The 21,615-nt window shown below is 36.9% G+C and overlaps 1 protein-coding gene across 1 annotated transcript in view; it reads left to right on the top strand.

The window, feature by feature from the left end:
- The first annotated feature begins 11,223 nt into the window (after nt 1-11,223).
- The window catches only part of PLPPR1 (phospholipid phosphatase related 1), a 126,380-nt gene continuing 115,988 nt past the window's right edge, over nt 11,224-21,615 (top strand). The window contains exon 1 of the mRNA XM_063082599.1: nt 11,224-11,286. Coding sequence (XP_062938669.1) covers nt 11,224-11,286 — 63 coding nt within the window. The remainder of the gene's footprint in view (nt 11,287-21,615) is intronic.

Below are 21,615 nucleotides of genomic sequence, written 5' to 3'. Positions count from 1 at the left end.
TCCTATGAATCCTCATTGCCTACATTTTTAAAAAGAGTCTGCATTTCCATCTGTAGGTGCTTTCTTGCTAGGTAGAAAAGCTACGTGCTGTCAATGACTGCTTGACTCATATTTAGGTCACTCAAAGCCTAACATAGGTCTTGTACCTGCTAGGTACTTAATAAAGCCTTATTGGACTGATAGGTGAATGGATAAAACGGAACCTTCTCAATGCCTGTCTTTAAAATCATTTAGTAAGCAGGCATCATGACACTAGGAACACCAGAGCCTTTCTGAAATATGTCCCATTTTAGAATAGACTTTAACACAGTACAAGTTCATCTTAAAGCTTACCAATGGACATTTTTCATTGGAAGAGCATAAGAGACCACAATAAAACAAATCTTTACCTTTAGTATAATCAGTCCTACTACATGGAACTTGATGACTACATGACAGTGTTTAATTATACGTTTTGTGGTTGATAACTACAATCTCTTTTCTTATACTTAAAATTTTATCGCCAAACCAAGATGCAAGAGAATACAAATACAGAAGTATGTTTAAGAATCACATTCATTCCTTTTCAGTTAAGAGCAATTACAACATATTCTCTATTTTCTCCCCAGACTTTAAGTTGAGCACAACTTTCCCTGGAACTTTACCAAAGTCTCAGCCCTTCTGGGTGTGTGTGTGTGTATGTGTGTGTGTGTGTACGTGTGTGTGTACGTGTGTGTGTACGTGTGTGTGTACGTGTGTACGTGTGTGTGTGTGTGTACGTGTGTGTGTGTACGTGTGTGTGTACGTGTGTGTGTACGTGTGTACGTGTGTGTGTGTGTGTACGTGTGTGTGTGTACGTGTGTGTGTACATGTGTGTGTGTGTGTACGTGTGTGTGTACGTGTATGTGTGTGTGTGTGTGTACGTGTGTGTGTACGTGTGTGTGTACGTGTATGTGTGTGTGTGTGTGTGTACGTGTGTGTGTACGTGTGTGTGTGTACGTGTGTGTGTGTGTGTGTGTGTGTGTGTGTGTGTGTGTACACGTACGTGCGCTTTTGGTTCTTGCTCCAGTGCTTCAAGGTTTCAGTTTAACTGAGCATCAAAATCTCATTTCCTTCCAGCCTTTGATTTTATTGAAGGAAACATTAACTCACTACTTTATAGTTAAGAAGACCTCTTTGTGCCCTTCTATTTTTCACAGCTGTTTTTTTCTCCTAGTGGAAAATTAGAGGTAAACAATACCGACAATTTATAAAGGAAATTAGGGCAATGCCCTGCTTTCCCTACTTAGCAGTTCTCCTGGGGGTGGGCCCCAAGATGATCCAGGGTGCCCCTTTCCATCAGTTATTTTGACATGCTCGTGCTCTCTGCTTTCTTCCCAACTGCTTCAGGTCACCTGCTTAGTTTTGTGGTTGGTACCATCCTCATGCTCGTTGTGGAAAGGACTACTCTCACGGAGATAACTTATGTTGAGATGGCTAAGACATTTTTTTTAATTCAACTTTTTTTTTTTTTTTTACATTTAATTGAGGCATACATCTTTTAAAGCAGTAATCTAAAGTGATCTTTTTTTAATAATAAAGGACTTAGAGGTAGAATTTAGTGGAATAATCCCTTCTTTCAATTTTACATTTTGGAACGTATTCTGGTTTACATTTTGATTTCTAGGACCTCCAAACATTTTTTTTGCTTTGGGTCCAAGGTATAGTGGGTCTTAGCTAGTTGGAGCAGGCAGAAAGGATTGGCCCATGACCTAGATTAGGACCATATTGTTGAGTTCATTCAAGACCTTGAGAGGACTAATGCAAGACCTAAGACTGGAACGTAAGGAACTGATCCAGGGCAAATGTGGAATCAAATAATGGAGCCAATTAGCTGAGGCATATTATATATGTCAACATTTACTATGTACCTACTAAGTGCTGGGCTCTGCGTAGGTGCTAAGGTTATAGCACTGAGCAAAACAAACGTGGTCCTAGCCTCATGGAGCAAAGCTGGGAATCCAGAAAAGAAACAGACACTAAACAATTACACAATAGATACTATGAAGGAGTGTGTTATAAGTGTGTGATAGAGAGGCCTGAACCAGTCTGGGAGGGCAACAAGACTTTCTCATTGAGAATGGCATTTAATTGCACATCTGAAGGATGGGCAGATATTTCCTAGGCAAATATGGAGGAGGGAAGACTGCTGTAGGCCATAGGAACATCTTGTGTGAGGGCCTAGAGGTGAGAAAGAGCTTGGCACATTGCAGAAACTCAGGGACTGGCTGGAGTGCAGGAAGACTAGGGGTGGGCATGGGGTGGAGAGGTTTGACAGTGTCAAAGAGTTATCACAAGCTCTGCTATTAGCCACACACACACTTCTGCCCTGGGAGGCCCACTCAGTTGTGAAGGGCCCAGCAGGAGGGGTCCTAGTTGTCAAGTAATACTCTGGTGGCAAGGGGCAGTGGCTGTCTTGCAGACTGTCCATTCAGGCATAGGACTGAAGTGTGAACCAGTTATACTTGTATAAACTCAAAGGATTCATATGGGAAATTGGGCAGCTGAGTCCAGGTCTCTCATTTGAGGTCCAGGCAGGGATTCAGGCTGGGAGAGAGACTGAGGTATGTGAGAGTAATTCATCAGATTTAAGCAATAGGAACAAAGCTGAAGACTGGTCTTATGGACCAGGCCAATGTGCTATGGGAGCCCTGAGGGAACCATCTCTGGGTCTGAAAAGCCACCCAAGAACAATGTTGGGCCCAGGAATCCTCACAGGGCTCCTGAATCTGGGTATTGTGCAAAGATTGGACTCAATTCTAGGTTTACCTGGATTTCAGGTTTTACATTCTTTGTATCTCTCTGCCTTAGCGTGGGCTAGGCCACGGGCTGGGCTATGGATCTATCCATGAGAAACTGGAGGGGAAAGACTACAGAGAAAAGGAAGGGATACTGCTACCCTCCTATTGTGTGTAGGTCTTCATGCTGCTGTCCTTTACAGGCTTTCAAAAGCATTTCTAAAATTGAACAGAGTAAAGTGTTTCTCTTGAAAGCTTAAGTAATGCATTCCTACATCCCACACCCTCTAGTGACGAAATCTATTTTGCCCTCACCTACAATCTCATTTGGCTCATTCTTATCCCTTAATGTTTTTGCTTTAAAAAAAAAAGTCAGGTTTTTCCAGCTTTGGGAAATTAAATGCAAACTGTGATACTGATTGGAGATCATGTGCTGAATAGAAACGATCCAAAATAGGGAGGGGAATATCAGTACCACCCAGAAAGTCAATGCCTATTTAGCAGATGTCAAAGATGAGCTGAATTTGGGAGGGTGGCTCACCCTAGCACTGGGGAATAAAGTGAAATGTAACTCTCACAACTCATTTTTTTCTTAACCTTTTAATTGTTCCCTTTTCTACTACCCCAAACCCCCTCACCTCTAATTAAGATTTGGCATTATATAGAAATAAGCTCTAAGTTTTCCCCCTTCTAATTCCAGCCATAATTTCATTTTAATCTTAAACCAACCTAATTTTGAGGAACGCCTAGGAAATTTTACCACGTTAAATGTTGTAAAAGTCACACCAGAGATGCCTTGCACATGCATGACCTGGGCCTTGGTTTATGCTGTCACACATACTTGCTTCCAGTGGCACCATCACCTGGGAAAAGCACACCACTCCATGGCCCAAAGACTGGCCATAATATGTTGTGTGGAATATACTAAAAAGCATATGTACTTCACAGGGTCTGGTTTTCCAAAGCCTTGCAGTTTCAAATATTGACCTTGCAAGGACAGGAAATTTTCCCTAGGCTAGTGAGTCTTTGTTGCAAGATAAGAATTGTGGAACAGCAGGTTGCTGGCTCAAAGACAGACTAGTTACTGATTGTTATTTAAAGATACTGAGAAGTTGCTGTAAGAAGGAATGTTTGCTAAGATCAAAGCTTTTGTTGATATCCTTACTGGAATGTCATCTGGCTTGTTTCACTGAAAGTTACCAGCCTACATTATTAAACTATAACCCCCAGTGAAGTCTGATTCATAATACTGACCTGCCTAGAAATGAAGAGCTTTATCTGAGTTAATTAGCAAGAAACAGCCATGTCTGTGGATACTGATTTTTTTTTATGATCCTATCTAATGGAAATAACCAATCTTGTATTTCTTATCCTTGAGGTATTTTGATTATGACAGTTTGCGAATAAAGAGCTGCGTGTACATATTTTGGTAGCATCTATAGCTCATTCTTGGGTTTCATAAAGTCGACCTGGTGTTGTGTTTCAGAGTTTCCCAAGCATGTTAGGCTGATTCATATCTTTGGAACCTTTGCTCCTGCTGTTCCCTTTAGCTGAAATGCTTCTCTCCCCGTTTTCTGATAGGGGAGCATCTACCCTATTTTAATCAACTAAAATAGCTGTCTTCTCTAACAAAACTTACCATACCTTTCTCCCAACTAGAGCTGCATTATTATTTCATGGGGCCTAACCAGTTCTGCTTCATGGGCCCCTTTCTCCATGAAAAAAATTAAAATTTATGTTTTACAATTGAATTGGTATAAACAGAATAAATTAATATTATACATTAAAATTTTTTACCTAAAAGTTAATATTCTCTTCTGATTTTAAAGGAAATTAAAACATTTTTATAGGCCCCTAAACAGTATTGTGGGTCCTACACGCTGTGTCTACTGTGCCTAACCCCAAGAGTTAAAATCGATCGTTCTTTTATGCTGCCACTATCCCTCTTACTTACTTCTATGTTAGGACCCAGAACACATTGTTATACTTGTTTGTATATTTGTTTTTCATTCTCTTCTTGGTATCTGTAGCTCCTAGAATACAAGGTATTTGAATAGTTTATTGCTTCTAGTCATGTCTAATGGGATACCTGGCATGAATCAGGGTCTCACAAAGAATGAACGAATGAATGATGTGGTTTGTTCTGGTATTCTGAAACCTGGGACAACTAGAAACTTAAATTTATGAGAACACAGCAGGCCTGGGCTATGTAAGACTCTTGGTGGCCACCATATATGACACTTTGTCAAAAGGATTTCTGATGACTGATGACTTCTGAGAAGAGAGAGTAAGACATTCTTTTCCCTCTTCTCACTAAGTACAACTAAAAACATTAGACATTTTATGTAAAACAAATGAAAGAAGACTAAGCGAGGGAGAAAAGACAGACTGGCTTCGGACCTCAAAACACAAGGAACAACACAGTAGTGAGTTCCCAGGATTTTCTCTTTGCCTCTTATCTCTTAGACCTGGAGAAGCTCGCAACCGTGAGCATCAATAGGAAGAGCCAAAAAAAAAAAAAAAAACCCAAGAAAAACCTGTTCATTCCAGCAAAAGGGCCAGAAAAAGGATAGCCTAATAAGACAGAAAACTTTTAGATAATAGCCCTTTGACTCCAGCCAAACACCACAGAAAAAACTAAGGCCCACCTCCACCCCTGCTAGCCAGGGCTGAGTTGAGAGCCTAGACTTCCGCCATTGCCAGGCAGTAAGGAGGCTCTTCAAACTCTTGCTGGGGCCATGGCAGAGAAAGCCCAGTGAGGAGAACAGGGAACCAAGACTCCAGTTCATGCTGGGCAATGAGTATCTTCCCTCCCACAGTGACAGAGGAAAGCAAGTGGGGAGCCGAGACTCCCAACAAGCAGTAATGAGCTCCCCACCCCACTTCTCTGGGGTAGTGTCTGAGGAAGCCTAGTGGAAAGTCAGGGGTTTTGCTACCACTCACCAACAACAAGGCCACCTTACCACAGTGCCATGTAGGAAGACTGAACTCCACCTCTTCCCAGCTAACAGGGGCATCTCCCCAACCAGGTATCCCAGAAGGCCAAGTAGAGAACCTGAACTTCCACCTTCATGTGGCAATAACAAAGCACATTGCCCCTTCATCCGCTGGTGCTGTGTCTGAGGAAGTATGATAAAACATAAGATTTAAATAAAATCCTGAGCCTTATAATAAACCAACATTTCAATTGAAAATCACTCTTCATACCAAGAATCATGAAAATCTCAAACTGAATAAGAGACAGTCAACAGATGCCAAAGCCAAGATGATGTACACGTTAGAATTATCTGGCAAGAATTTTAAAGCAGCCATCATACAAATGCTTCAATGAACCATTATGAATATGCTAGAAATAAAAAATAATCTCAGCAAAGAAACAGTTTCAATTACTATAACTTTGTAATATATTTTGTAATCTGGAAGTGTCATGCCTCTAGCTTTGTTCTTTTTACTCAAGATTGCTTTGAATGTTTGGGATCTTGTCTGGTTCCATAGGAATTTTAAAATGGTTTCTTCTATTTCTGCAAAAAAAAAAAAAAAAAAAAAAAATGCCATTGGAAAAAAAAAAGCCATTAGAATTTTGACAGAGATTGTGTCAAATTTGTAGATCACTTTGGGTAGTATGGACATTTTAATACTATTAATTCTTCCAACCTGTGAATATGGGATGCTGTTCCTTCGGTGCATGTGTGTGTCTTCAACTTCTTTCATTAATGTTTTATAGCTTTAAGTGGTGCTGGGAAAACCTGACATCCATATGTAGAAGAATGAAACTAGAACTGTACCTCTTGCCATATACCAAAATCAACTCAAAATGGATTAAAGGAAAAACTCTTAAAAGAAAACATAAGGGAATCACTTCAGGAAGTAGGAATGGGCAAATATTTTATGAATATGACCCCAAAAGCACAGGCAACAAAAGGAAAAATAAACAAATGGGGATATATCAAACTAAAAAGTTTCTGCAGAGCAAAAGAAACAGAATGAAAAGAAAACCTACTGACTGGGAGAAAATATTTGCAAGCTATGCAACTGACAAAGGATTAATATCTAGAATATTAAAAGAAACTCAAACAACTTAACAGTAAAAACACAAATAACCCAATTAAAAAATGGGCAATGGAGCATTTCTCAAAGGAAGATATACGAATGGCCAACAAACACATGAATAAATGCTCAACATCACTCAGCATCAGGGAAATGCAGATCAAAACCAATTGAGCTATCATCTCACCCCAGTTAGACTGGCTATTATCAAAAAGACAGAGAATAACAAATGCTGACAAAGATGTGGAGAAAGTGGAACCCTCCTATACTGTTGGTGGCACTGTACATTAGTGCAGCCATTATGGAAAACAGTATGGAGCTTCCCCAAACAACTACAGATAGATCTACCATACAATCCAGTAATCCCACTCCTGGGTATAATCCCAAAGGAATGGAAATCATCATGTCAAAGGGATACCTGCACTTGCACTCCCATGTTTACCACAGCTATTTTATTTATTTCATTTTATTTTATTTATTTTATTTTATTTATGTTTATTACAGCAGCCAAGAGTTGGAACCACCTAGATGTTCATCGTTGGATGACTGGATAAGGAAAATGTGATATATACATGATGGAACACTACTCTGCTGTTTAAAAAAAAAATCTGTCATTCACAGCAACATGGATAAACTTAGAGAAAAATCACGTTAAATGAAATAAGTTGGCACACAGAGAGATACTGTATGTCTTCACTCAGAAATGGGAGGTAAAATATAAGCAAATAACTAAAATTTTAAAATGATATAATAATCACAATATCACATTGAACTTTCAAAATGAGAGAACAGAACTGAGTTTACCAGAGGTGAGAAAAGGGGAGGCAGAGAGAATGTAAGGGAGGAATAGGTAAAGGGACTCAAAACAATTACATTGTATAATGTTGAATATACTAATTATCCTGATTTGAGCATCATGTATTGCTCAAAAAACAAAACAAAACAAAAAAGAGTAAAATGATGGTTACCAGATGGTGTATAATGTAAAAATCGACTATAATAAGTAATACATTATGCATGTTTCAAAATTGCTAACAGAGTAATTTTAAATGTGTTCACCAAAAAAAGTATGTAAGATGATGGATTTTTTACCTTGATTTAATCATTCCACATTATAAACATATCTAAACAGCACATTGTATTCCATAAATGTATACAATTATTATTTGTAAATTAAAGTTTTCTCAATTGAAAAAAGTAAGAGGCAGCCAATGTTAACAGGGCTTTCTTTTGGGGTGATAAAAACGTTTTGGAACTTGATAGAGGTGGTGGTTGTGCAGCATTGTGAAGGTACTAAATGTCAGTGAATTGTACACTTCTAGATAGCTAAATTTGTGTTTTATGAGTCTCGCCTCAAAGAAAAAAAGTGGGGGAAAAGATAATTAAAAAACAAGCAAGAGACTGGAAGAAAACTATTGCAAAATACCTATCTGATAAATGACTTGTATCCAGAATATGCAAAGAACCCTTACACCTTGAAAATAATAAGATGAGCAACCCAATCACAAAAAGTCAAGATATGAACAGACATTTCACAAAAGAAGATATAATAATGACTAATAAATATATGCAAAGATGCTCAACACCATTTGTTATTAGCAAAATGAAAATTAAAACCACAGGATATCATTTCACACATAGTGAAATGGCTATAATAAAAAACACAGACAATAAAAATGTTAGGATGGGGAGAAATGGAAATCCTCATACATTGCTGGTAGGATTGTAAAATGGCATAATTATCACTTTGGAAAATATTTTGGCAGTTCTCTTAAAACAAAACAAAACAAGTTAACATATGACTCAGACATTCCCTTAGGTATCTACCCATGAAAAGTGAAAATATTAATGCACACAAAGATTTGTACACAGATGTTATTAGTATCATTATCCATGATATCGGCTACAACCTGATATTAGATAAAGCTAAAAATTTGAGCTAAATTTCCATCAACTGGTGAAAGTGCTGTATTCCATACAATGGAATACTATTTGGTAATAAAAAGAAATTGCTGATGTGTGCTACAACATGAATGAATCTCAAAAACATCATGTTAAGTGAAAGAATCCAGACACAAGATTCCACATATTGTATGATTCTATGTATTTGAAATATTAAAAAGGCAAGTCTGTAGAGTCAGAAACTATATTCGTGGGGCTGGCTGGTTAGCTCAATTGGTTAGAGCACAGCCTCATAACACCAGGGTCACGGGTTCAGATCCCTGTACTGGCCAGCTGCTGAAAAAAAGAGTTTAATCATGGTTGCGTGGGATTGGGAGATGGTGAAGGAGATGACGGTGGGGTTTAACACTAAGTAGGCATGAGAGCTCTCTTCAGGGTTTTAAAAATGCTAAAACTGTTTTATGTGACAGTGGCACAACTTGGTAAGTTTACTAAAGTATCAGTGAATTGCACACTTGAAATTAGTGAAATATAAAACATGCCTCTATACAGTTATCTGTATTATATGTATATATGTGTGTGTGTGTACATATATCCATAAAAGCTAGGTTGCATTTTAGACCAGAAGAATAAAGACAAAGGAGAATTTTATACGATACCCCAAAGCTTGTATTGTACTATCCATTTTATTGCTATTCTTTATTAATTGTATAGAGAAGCCATCTAAAATACTAGGTGTTTGGTGCCTTTGCTTTTTTTTGGTGCCCCTGCCTACTTGGACATGATTAAAATTTAGTTTTCTTTTCAGATATAGGATACTATATTTAGTTGATGCTAATAGGAGAATTCATCTGAATCATTAATACTGAAAAGTAAATTCTAAGATATTTGGATTAATTAAGGGTAAAATGAAGACAATCCATGGTTGTCAAATCAGTTCAATGTGTGTTCTACATATGGGTTTCTTTCTTATTGCAGAAAATACTAGTACTTCCCAAATCCCAAAATAGAATAGTGAATAACAGATGTATTCTGGTTATTATTTTATAACAGATTATATCCAATTTTACCTGAAAAAATTAGTTGCCTAAAACTTCATTTAAATACTGTCATTGGAATGGACTTATAAAGCATATACTATTAAATTTATCACAGAAAGTTTTATTTTTAATATTTATTTATTTCTTTACTTTATACCGTGATTCATGTTTTTAAAAATTTTTTAATTGAAGCATAATTGCTTATGCATATTTATGGGACACAGAGTTGACTATCAGTATTTGTGTATAGTATGTGATGATCAAATCAATATTATTTGCATGTTCATTGTTACAAAACGTAATTATTTTTTGTGTCCTTTACCCAATTTCTCCTTAATCCCCTTTCCCTTTCTCACCCCTAGTAACCATAGGTCTGTTCTCTCCTTCAGAAAGTCCAGTGTATTATTGTGGTCAGCCTGTCTTCCTTCCCCCTTCCTTTCCCTCATTCCTTTCTTTCCTCCCACTTATGAGTAAAGACATGCAGTACAGAGAAAGTCTTAATCAAGGGAGAAGTTGGTATCTCAAAAGCAAAAGGAGAAATGTATTCTAACGTTTCACTCTGGGAAAGGGTGAGGAAGGACTTAGTAGACATATAAATTAAAGACATTGGCATTAATTCATGACCTTTTTAAAAAAGTATAGTTGGACATTCCAGTAGACTAGTAGTCCCTGTGTCACGTTACGTACCACAGTCCACAAGAACTGTTAGCAGGGATGACGTAGAAACAGAACAAATGAAAAATAATTATTATCAAGATTAGATATCTGAAAAATATTCAGTATTGTTTTGGATAGAGACTAAAAGTTGTAGTGGAAAAAAGTATTTTTATCTGGCCTGGAAACTTTATAAAAGCTTAAAATCTCCACTTCATTGCTTTTATTAAGAAGAACTAAAATTAACCCATCTCTTAATACAAGCATATTTTCAGTTCAAAGCAGGACAGAGATGTTCTAATAAAATATTTAACGGTAATTTGCTGGTACTCAGTTATTCCATTCTTGTAAGTTAAAACAATGTGTTATTGCTTCAATGTTAAGTGTAGGGGTAACACACATGGGGCTGAGCGAACATAGTGAGACGGATCAGTGATGTATTAACCCAAAGCAGTTGAGGGCTAGGTAGTCAAGGGAGCAAGGACAAATAAGGTCAAGGAACGAAGTCAGGGATTAGTTCCTTCATTCTAAATGTCAGCTCCAAACAGAGAGCAAGGGCATAAGTAAATAAGTCCCTAGATTGCAAACTGGGAGGATTAGGTATAGGTAGGGGAGATCCATGCAGGATGGACAAAAACAAATAACAAATGTTTTATACACTATTTTGCAGTGTTTGTTTACATCCTGCTTATCTAGAGGACAGCTGATATTTTTATGTAAATACCTAAGGGAATTCTCAATATATGGTTCTTACACCATGCAACCTATTTCTGTTTCAGCCTGGACAGTTTTAGACGGTGCAGTCTTGATGCATGGTGTGAGAAATGGCTGTAGGAAACAACACTCAACGAAGTTATTCCATCATCCCGTGCTTTATATTTGTTGAGGTATGTGTATTTTTTAAGCTTTAAGAACAAATTGTAATAATAGTAGCAATTTTTATGCTGAAAACTTATTTTATAGAATTATTATTTTATAAAATTTAATCTTATGATTGATAATTAAATTTTGATAGCACAGGTATTGGTAAAGAATTAATAAATTATGCAAAATGTTTTTAAAATAGGAAACCATAGAGCAAGAAGGTTTCTAAACTTCATCTTTGGGGTACAAAATAATTGTGTTTTATTATATTTATTTTCAATGGTGATGTAAATGTATTAACTGCAAAAGAGAATATGGCATTTTAGTAAAATTGTTTTTTAAAAATCAATATTCTCTTTCAGGAATTCAATAAACCAGGAATTTTATAGATCATATTACATGGTCTTTTGCCTTGGAGCCCAAAGAAAGAAAAATAAGAGTTGACCATCTCCACTGGGCATTTTTTCTTTAGTAGGGTATTGGGAGCTTGTGTAATGTATGATTTCTTTTGGTCACGAATTACTTTGAGTTGTTCCACCTTTGTGCCAGCAGTTTCTCCAGCATCTTTTTGTTTAAACTTCCTACACTGCTTTCCCACTGTACCTCCCTCTCTATAATGTTTGCTATAGAGAAGACAAAGATATGGAAATCTTAGGAAATTTGGAATCTTATGATGCAAAAAATGAAAAAGCTATTCTTCAGGTTATTTCAAAATAAGACCTTAGTTTGCTGGAGATTATTGTGTTTCTGTCTTCTCAAGTGGATAGGGCATCTAATGGATTGTTTTTCATCCTAAAGGTCAGGTTTAAAATATGACAGTGTAAAGAGCTGAAAAGTAAGTGTCCCGAGCATTCTGTCTGGGTAACTGCCTGGGTAACCTCCCCATCTCAAGGGTCACCATTAGTGTTATGGCATCCTTTTGGCTGAGTATGGGAGGGACGTGCATGTTAATCCATTTTATTATCTACGTGAGAACAGATCTTGGGTTAAATCACTACTTATATTAACACAAATACACTTTCAGTACATGTATTGTTTAAACAGACCCTATGAATCATTTTGACAAGTATTTTTATGTTCTCTCCCTTGAAATAACTTTACCTGTCTACACAGACAGATAATTTTGAGCATTCTGATTTTGGGCCAAATGTATGTATGTTTGACTGATCATTGAGTTTTATCTTATAGACATTGCTTGGAAATTTAGATGAACAACTATTACTCCATGATTTATTCTCTGATGATATTTGAGAACCAATTTGTATTGCAGAATCAGAGAGAGAGAGGAGAGAAGGTTGGGACAGGGATGTTAATATAAGTCAAGGTACATATAGATTCAGTCTAAGCTGAATCTCTGAAAGGGTAAACAAAGGACTCATCTTTCAACAATAAACATTATTCTTAATACTCTGCCTTTAACTTGCTATACAATGCCAAGGTAACTCCATTCAGACAATAACTATCCATTATGTATATTGTGGTTCCTAGTTACTATTGTTCTTATTGAAATCCTGATGAAGGAAAAGGGGTCATTTTCTTCCTGCTGCTCATGCAAAAAGCATAGAATGTATAGCACCTTTTTCAATGTTTTCTTTCTCTTTTGTTATAAGAAAAATAAATTTTTAAAGTAACCTGGGGGCAACTGGTGAATAAGTCATCTGTCATCATCTTTATCCTCCCAGAAGCAATTTTACTTTAAAATTTCTTAAAAATCAAACAGGAACCAAGCCTCAAAGTAAAAGGTTTAATTTATTGCTGGAAGCTGTAGTCTCTGAAGGTTTTCAGCTCTCTAATGTGTGAATGATGAGCTTGGCTGGTAGATCAGCAACAAGAGAGATAAACTAGTCCTTCTGTAGCTCACCCTGACACGAACATAAATATGTCTAAAAATCTGGGAGAAGAAAGATGGATTATTCTTTTTCTTGCTGCATTGTTCTTATTTTACACGAAAGTTTAAGATACATCAGTGACTTCTCTCAGAACCAGGCAGGCCAAATAAAAAGAGGAAGTGAAGTAGAATACAGCAGAAATTGAGAGGTGATGAGATGGTCTCAAAGTGGCTCTCGTGGTTCTCACGTATTTCATTCATCACTCGTTGTGTACCTGCATTACTCCAGGTACTGTAACAGGGGTATCAAGAAAACTTGGCCCCAAATCACTTGTTAAGATGTCAGTTTGATCATGAATATCTTTTCACTATTGGTTTTTAATTATGAAAGAATTCAAGCACAGAAAATGATATAACAGACCATCAAGACCAAATCTTAAAATTTTGCCATATTTGCTTCAAAATATTTTTTTCAAGGAAAATAAAATGTTATAGATATGGCTGATGTTCTACTGTCCTGGATTCAAAAGTCACTATATGAGGGTACTTCAGAAAGTTCATGGAAAATGGAACTAAATGATAATATGAGTATTTCTATGAACTTTCTGAATACCTCCTGTATACGGTAAGTTAGAGATTTTCTCCATCTACATGATTCCCATGCATGTTTTCATATTTTTCTTACATATGCACATGTCTAAAAATATTTTAGGGAAATTTTACATAAATGATACCATACTAAACCTTCCTATTGTAACTTGACTTTTCATTCACATCATATTTCTGAAATTTATCCAGATTGGCCATTCATTTATTTTAATTGCTACATTTCATCCTATTGTGCAAATATTTCTACTGAAGAATAGTTTGATTCTTTTGTTTTCTTGATATGTTTTTGTAATCTTACAAATTTTTTTGCAGAATATATTCTTATATCTGTCTCTGTGTGCATGTATGCAAGAGCTCCCTTGAGTTAAAACCTAGCAGTAGAATTGCTAGGGGATAATTACATTTTCTAGTTGTTTGCTGCTGCATTATAGGAACAACATTGATATTTGTATATCGGATTCCTAGAAGAAACTTTTAAAACCTGTATTATTAGTTTTATGAATATGTTATATATTTCTTAGATTTTTTTTTTAAGACAATTATATGATCTGTATTACTTCTTTTCTGTTATGCCTTTGATTTTTTTTTTCCCCTATCTTGTTGCTTTGGTTAAGACCTCCCATGTAATATTGGATAGAAGACGTGGCTGAGAACATCCTTACCTTGTTGCTGACTTTAAAGGAAGTCCTTCAGGTGTTTTACCATTAAATTATGAATAAATGTGGACTTTTCTTTTTTCCTTGTTCTCTGCCTTCTAGGTTAAATTACTTAATTTGTTTTAATCCCCTGTTTTCTTCCCTTTTGGTTGTAAATCGTAGATTATATTTCTACTTTTCTAAGAATTACCTTTAAACTTTAAATATATACATACTTAAACTGAGGTTAATCAATAGCTCTATGATTCTCTTAAACAATCAGTGATTGTTCTTCAACCACATTGAGTTCTTCTTGATTTTTATATCTCCCTTAAATTTTTCACTCTTTATTTCAGTCAGGGCTTCTTTGAATTTACCCCATGTTCATAAGTTTCTTTGGTTACTATTACTTCTTTAATTCCTGTCCTCCTCTAATTTCCTTGTGAAGTTTATCCTTTAGCATTCTATCAGCAAGGGTCTAGTAAACTGTAAACATTCTTAATATCTATTTGAAGTTGTCTTTATATTGCAATTAATCTGGAATGGTGATCTAGCTTGGCATTGAGTTCTAATGAGGGGTTTATTCTCTACCATCAGAACTTCCACTGTGTTATTCTGTTCTCCCCACCCCCACCCCTGGCCTTTATAGTTGCTGTTAAACACTTCTCATAACTAATAAGTGGTCAGCTTTTCCCCTCTAATTGCTTTTAAATGTTTCTCTTTTTCATTGATGCCCTGCAGTTTTAGTATAATGTGTCTAAATGTGAATCTATAGTGGCTAGGACTTGTGTTACATCTCAAATAGGAGACATCATGTTTGTCACCAATTCTGTAAAGCTCCCAGTCATCACCTCACCAAATATTTTTGCGATTCTCTTTTTTCTTCAACATCTATTTGATACATATTGGATCTTCTCTTTCTTTCTATATTCCATGTCTCCTAACCCATCTTGTTGTTTGTTTTAATTTCCTGAAGTTCTGTGTGTTTATTATTATTTTTTATTAAAACATAATTGATTATACATATCTCTGCGGTACAGAGTTGACTATCAGTATTTGTGTATATGTGATAAACAAAGCAGGATAGTTGGCATATTCATCATTACAAAACATACTCATTCTTTGTGTCCATTAACCAATATATCTGCTTCATCTTATAGTACCATTTTCTGTGCTTATGGTTTTATTTCTTTTCTGTCTTTAATTATATTAAGTGTATTTATTTTGTATTTTTTCCAGATTGTCCTATTATCTAAAATTATTGGCACTCTGTCCCTCCTGTTTCTTGTGTCTGCTGTCTCTAGCTCATGATGGATTCTTTCCTTACTTATTTATTTATTTATTTATTTTGCCCATTTTTAGCAGAGCTTACCCTTAGGTTTTGAGAGTATCACTTTGGAGGGATTTTGCATATATGGTTCCCTTGAACTTAACTTCTATATTCAGAATTCAAACTTGTACAACCCCAGAATATACTCAAAGTTTACCTTCCTTCTCATCTTACTATGCCAGCAGGTGGATTGATACAGAACATTATTTCTCTGAAGTGAAAAGAAAAGCAATCTTTCCGGAATCCTGTCTTTTACACAGGAGTCTCAGGTCCAGCTCAAGTCCTCATTTCCCTATCCCTAGGGACATTAAAACCCAAACCCTGTTACTGACATTGACACGTATCCCTTTCTTTTTTTTTTTTCTTAAATTTTATTTTGTCAATATACATTGTGGTTGATTATTGTTGCCCTTTACCAAAACCTCCCTCCCTCCTCCCTCTCCTCCCTCCCCCCCAACAATGTCCTTTCTGTTTGCTTGTCGTATCAACTTCAAGTAATTGTAGTTGTTATATCTTCTTCCCCCCCCCCCACCAATAAGTGAGAACATGTGGTATTTCTTTTTCTGTGCCTGACTAGTTTCACTTAATATAATTCTCTCAAGGTCCATCCATGTTGTTGCAAATGGCAGTATTTCATTCGTTTTGATAGCTGAGTAGTATTCCATTGTGTAGATGTACCACATTTTCTGTATCCACTCATCTGATGATGGACATTTGGGCTGGTTCCAACTCTTGGCTATTGTAAAGAGTGCTGTGATAAACATTGGGGAACAGGTATACCTTCGACTTGATGATTTCCATTCCTCTGGGTATATTCCCAACCGTGGGATAGCTGGGTCGTATGGTAGATCTATCTGCAATTGTTTGAGGAACCTCCATACCATTTTCCATAGAGGCTGCACCATTTTGCAGTCCCACCAACAATGTATGAGAGTTCCTTTTTCTCCGCAACCTCGCCAGCATTTATCGTTCAGAGTCTTTTGGATTTTAGCCATCCTAACTGGGGTTAGATGGTATCTCAATGTGGTTTTGATTTGCATTTCCCGGATGCTGAGTGATGTTGAGCAATTTTTCATATGTCTGTTGGCCATTTGGATATCTTCCTTAGAGAAATGCCTACTTAGCTCTTTTGCCCATTTTTTAATTGGGTTGCTTGTTTTCTTCTTGTACAGTTGTTTGAGTTCCTTATATATTCTGGATATTAATCCTTTGTCAGATGTATATTTTGCAAATATTTTCTCCCACTCTGTTGGTTGTCTTTTAACTCTGTTAATTGTTTCTTTTGCTGTGCAGAAGCTTTTTAGTTTGATATAATCCCATTTGTTTATTTTTCCTTTGGTTGCCCGTGCTTTTGGGGTCGTATTCATGAAGTCTGTGTCCAGTCCTATTTCCTGAAGTGTTTCTCCTATGTTTTCTTTAAGAAGTTTTATTGTTTCAGGGTGTATATTTAAATCCTTAATCCATTTTGAGTTGATTTTGGTATACGGTGAGAGGTATGGATCTAGTTTCATTCTCCTGCATATGGATATCCAGTTATCCCAGCACCATTTGCTGAAGAGGCAGTCCCTTCCCCAGTGAATAGGCTTGGTGCCTTTGTCAAAGATCAGATGGAAGTTAAGTGTGTGGGTTGATTTCTGGATTCTCTATTCTATTCCATTGGTCAGTGTGTCTGTTTTTATGCCAGTACCATACTGTTTTGGTTATTATAGCTTTGTAGTATAGCTTAAAGTCAGGTAGTGTTATGCCTCCAGCTTTATTTTTTTTGCTCAGCATTGCTTTGGCTACGCGTGGTCTTTTATTATTCCATATAAATGTCTGGATAGTTCTTTCCATTTCTAAGAACACTGTCTTTGGAACTTTGATGGGGATTGCATTGAATTTGTATATCACTTTGGATAGTATGGACATTTTCACTACGTTGATTCTTCCAATCCAAGAGCATGGGATATCTTTCCATCTTCTTGTATCCTCTCTAATTTCTCTCAGCAGTGGTTTGTAGTTCTCATTATAGAGATTTTTCACCTCCTTGGTTAACTCAATTCCTAAGTATTTTATTTTTTTGGTGGCTATTGTAAATGGGCAGGCTTTCTTGATTTCTCGTTCTGCATGTTCACTATTGGAGAAAAGAAATGCTACTGATTTTTTTGTGTTGATTTGGTATCCTGCTACTGTACTGAAATCATTTATCAATTCCAAGAGTTTTTTTGTAGAGGTTTTAGGCTGTTCAATATATAGGATCATGTCATCTGCAAACAGGGACAGTTTGACTTCATCTTTTCCAATCTGGATGCCCTTTATTTCCTTCTCTTCTCTGATTGCTCTGGCTAGTACTTCCAACACTATGTTGAATAAGAGTGGTGAGAGTGGGCATCCTTGTCTAGTTCCTGTTCTTAAAGGAAAAGCTTTCAGCTTTTCCCCATTCAGGATGATATTGGCTGTGGGTTTGGCATATATGGCTTTAATTATGTTGAGATACTTTCCCTCTATACCTAACTTATAGAGGGTCTTTGTCATGAATGAGTGCTGAACTTTATCAAATGCTTTTTCAGCATCTATAGAGATGATCATATGGTCCTTGTGTTTGACTTTATTAATATGGTGTATCACATTTATTGATTTGCGTATGTTGAACCAACCTTGCATCCCTGGGATGAATCCCACTTGATCGTGGTGAATAGACATGTATCCCTTTCTGTACCCCCACCTGGGTCCACTATGGTATCAGTTTATTCAGTTATCATTCTGACTCTTTACTTCAGCTGACCTGTGAATTGGGAAAAAAAGAAGGATACCCCTAACCATTGTTCATAGATGTTTGCAGTGGAATGTTGTCATGTGATTTCTGTTCTATGAATGAATTCATTCATTCCACAAACACCAATTCAGTACCTACTTTTACCCCCAAGGCATTTTGTGTTTTGCCCTTTTGGGATACATGATATAGTAACTATGCTTCTGTAACTTGGATCTCACCAAGTTCTTCACAGAGCCAGGATCATTGGGCCATGCTTAAAATGCATGTGGGGAATACAGGGTGAGGAACGAGAGACACATGCTGCCCATAGTAGATTATTAATGTGCACTGTCTTGGTAATTTTAATTGTTTGAGCACAGAGTTTTGACTGGGGGATGTCTTGTTTGTTGGCAAGGAGAATAGATGCCAACCAGCCTGTACAATTCAAAGTTGCTGATGAAGTAGGAGTCTGCCTAGAACCCACCCAGAAGGCTGAAACAGTGGTGGAGAAGCTGTTTACCAAAGCAGCAAGCAACATAAAAGGTCTCTTGGTGGTAACAAGTCAGCAGCAGCATTGCCCTGGGTAACCCTTGAATGTTACAGACCAAAATGAAAGGCTAAAATGTCACTGGAGGGAGAGCAATGTTTGTAGATTATGAGGGCACACAGAGAAGGTAATGGGCTGGAAGAGGAAGGATTAACAGTGGGAGGAGAGAGAATGGATTGAGAGGTGTGATATGCAATTGACAAGGCAGGTGGTTCTGGCAACCTTGACTCTGAATGTTAGACATTCAGAAAAATGTCTGTTTTGTACATCTCCTAGTGTTGGCTCATCTTTAAATGTACCTTGTCATCCTGGCCAGAGCCTCTTAAACTGAATGCCCTTGATAAGAGGATATTGATTTTAAAGGCCAGAATATAAACTTTTCTACTACCAATGAGAGGGAAATCCAGAACCACTAAAATTCTGAGACAATATTTCTGACCAACAGCTTTTAGCTCTCTGCTGTTCTGGTTATACTAGAGCAAGTGAAAAACAGCAAATGTTGAACTAGACAAAAGCCAGGGAAGTAGAGGGAGTAGGAAAAGGGGAAAACTAGCCACCTTTAAATGAGCAGAAGGACATTTGCTTTCTCATCCTCATGTTGTTCCTTGAACGCAGTAATACCGATTTTTCATTAGGATAAAGGTACTTACAACAAAAAAGCTAAACTTAAAAAAAAAAGTGATAAAGAAAATCTAATCTGTGTGGTTTTCGTCCTTAGTCCTTTTTCCCTTTTCCCTCCCTCTGCCTTCTCTGCCTCCCTCTCCCTTTCTCACTGTCTCTCTCACTCTATTTCTGTGTGTCAGTGACACCCTCATTCTTGAGGAGCTACAACAAAGAGTACTTCCTCAAGGGAAAACACACTCAAATTGGCGATTGAAGCATGCTAAAAATAAGAACGTGAACTGTCTGAGGCCCCCCTGCCCCACAACCAATAGCAGAGTTAGTTTTCCAAAATGTATAAGACTGAGGTGTCCCTTTTGACAAATCTTCACAGATACCCGTGGATTCTTCTTAAGACAATTTTACTGTATTCTCTGTGAAATTGTGAATAACATAGTCAAGTCTCTTTCAAATCCACTTGTGCTAACAGCAACACTCTCAATGGATCTTTGCTTCTTCAGCAGACAATATTAAGTACCAGGAGTTTGGACATAATGAATGCAATTGTTGTTTGATGTCTACAGATGTGACAGTTTTATCATTTTGATAGTTGCTTGTACTTTCAAGTTTTATTGCCTGTTTTTTGACAACTCATTTTTCTCAGCTCATACCGGCCAGGTGATTGTTATAAATTGCAGCCTGAAGATAAATAATAGCATGAAGTTCAGCAAGAATTTGATGATTCTGAGTGTCTTTCGCTGGGGCCATCAGATAAGGAATTCTATATCATCACTTGTGGACACTGAGTGTCACTTCAATGCTTCCCTTGTTTTGTGTGGCTCAGGTTTTGACAGAAGAATGTCTCTTGGCCTTGCTTTCTGCCTTTTTGCTCTTTACTTGAAGGTGCATAGATTTAACCGCATTGACTGCCTTGTTGCTGAGACTTAGATTGTGACTCTTAAATTTCTATAAGTCACACTGAGAACTTTTTCTCCTTTAATTTTTTAAAAAACTCTGCTGATTCCTGCTAAGGAGAAAGTATCAAAATCTTATCCTCATTTATAATGAAGTGGAAAGAGAAAGTAAGTTGATATCAGAAGTACTGGGTTTGAGTCCTGGCTCTGCCATTTGCTGACAGTATAAACTTGGGTAAGTTCTTTGGCCCTCAGTTGTTTCATCTGTTAAATGGAAATAAAAGTAACTTAGTTGTTTTATCTGTTAAATGGAAGTAAAAGTAACTTCCTTGTGGGTACTTCTGAAAAATAAACGAGGTAATGTACCTGAAAGTGCTTGCCAAGTAGTAAGTGCTTAATAAAAGTGAGCAGGGAAATAATTAAAAATAACAGCTCCTACCCAATATAAAACAGATAACAAAGATGAAAAATAAACCAGCCACACACTCACACACACGCACACATGCACACACACTCTCACACTCTAGAATGCCAAAACCCTGATACTGAGAAAGAGACTCCAGGAAGTTTAGTCCCCAGATATGTGACATTGCTGGACTTGAATGCTTTTAGAATATACATTTAGGTATTACTGGATAGGAATTCAAACAAAGCAATGAAAAATATGAGTCTTTTAAATTGCAATCACAAATAAAAATTATAAAGTACTTTTGCGTGCATTTTCTTATCTGAGCATTATTTGGCTAGTGTTTGCGATACTAGAACTAAAGAACAATACTAATATTCCGGTATCTATTTATCATAGTATTGAATTACCAATGTTAATTTAAAAAAATCACTATGATGCTTTTCCAACTGAGTGAGGGTTCCTCTGTTCTTCAGCATTGAGACCCTCCAAGTTTGATGTTTTGGGTTCAAGGTCCCCGTGTTAGTCCATTTTTGTGTTGCTATAACAGAATACCTGAAATCGGGTAACTTATTCGAGTTTTATTTGGCTCATGATTCTGGGACAACTTCATCTCGCATGGGCCTCAGGCTGCTTCTATTCGTGGCAGAAAACTATAGGGCAGCCAGCACGTGCAAGGACATCACATGGTGAGAGGAAGGGGGACAGAGGGAGCGGAGGTGCCAGGTCTCACAGGAACTAATAGGGTG

This window comes from Cynocephalus volans, chromosome 17, assembly GCF_027409185.1.
Source record: "Cynocephalus volans isolate mCynVol1 chromosome 17, mCynVol1.pri, whole genome shotgun sequence".
In the NCBI taxonomy this organism is placed as follows: Eukaryota; Metazoa; Chordata; class Mammalia; order Dermoptera; family Cynocephalidae; genus Cynocephalus; species Cynocephalus volans.
This window is presented reverse-complemented; position numbering and strand designations above follow the sequence as displayed.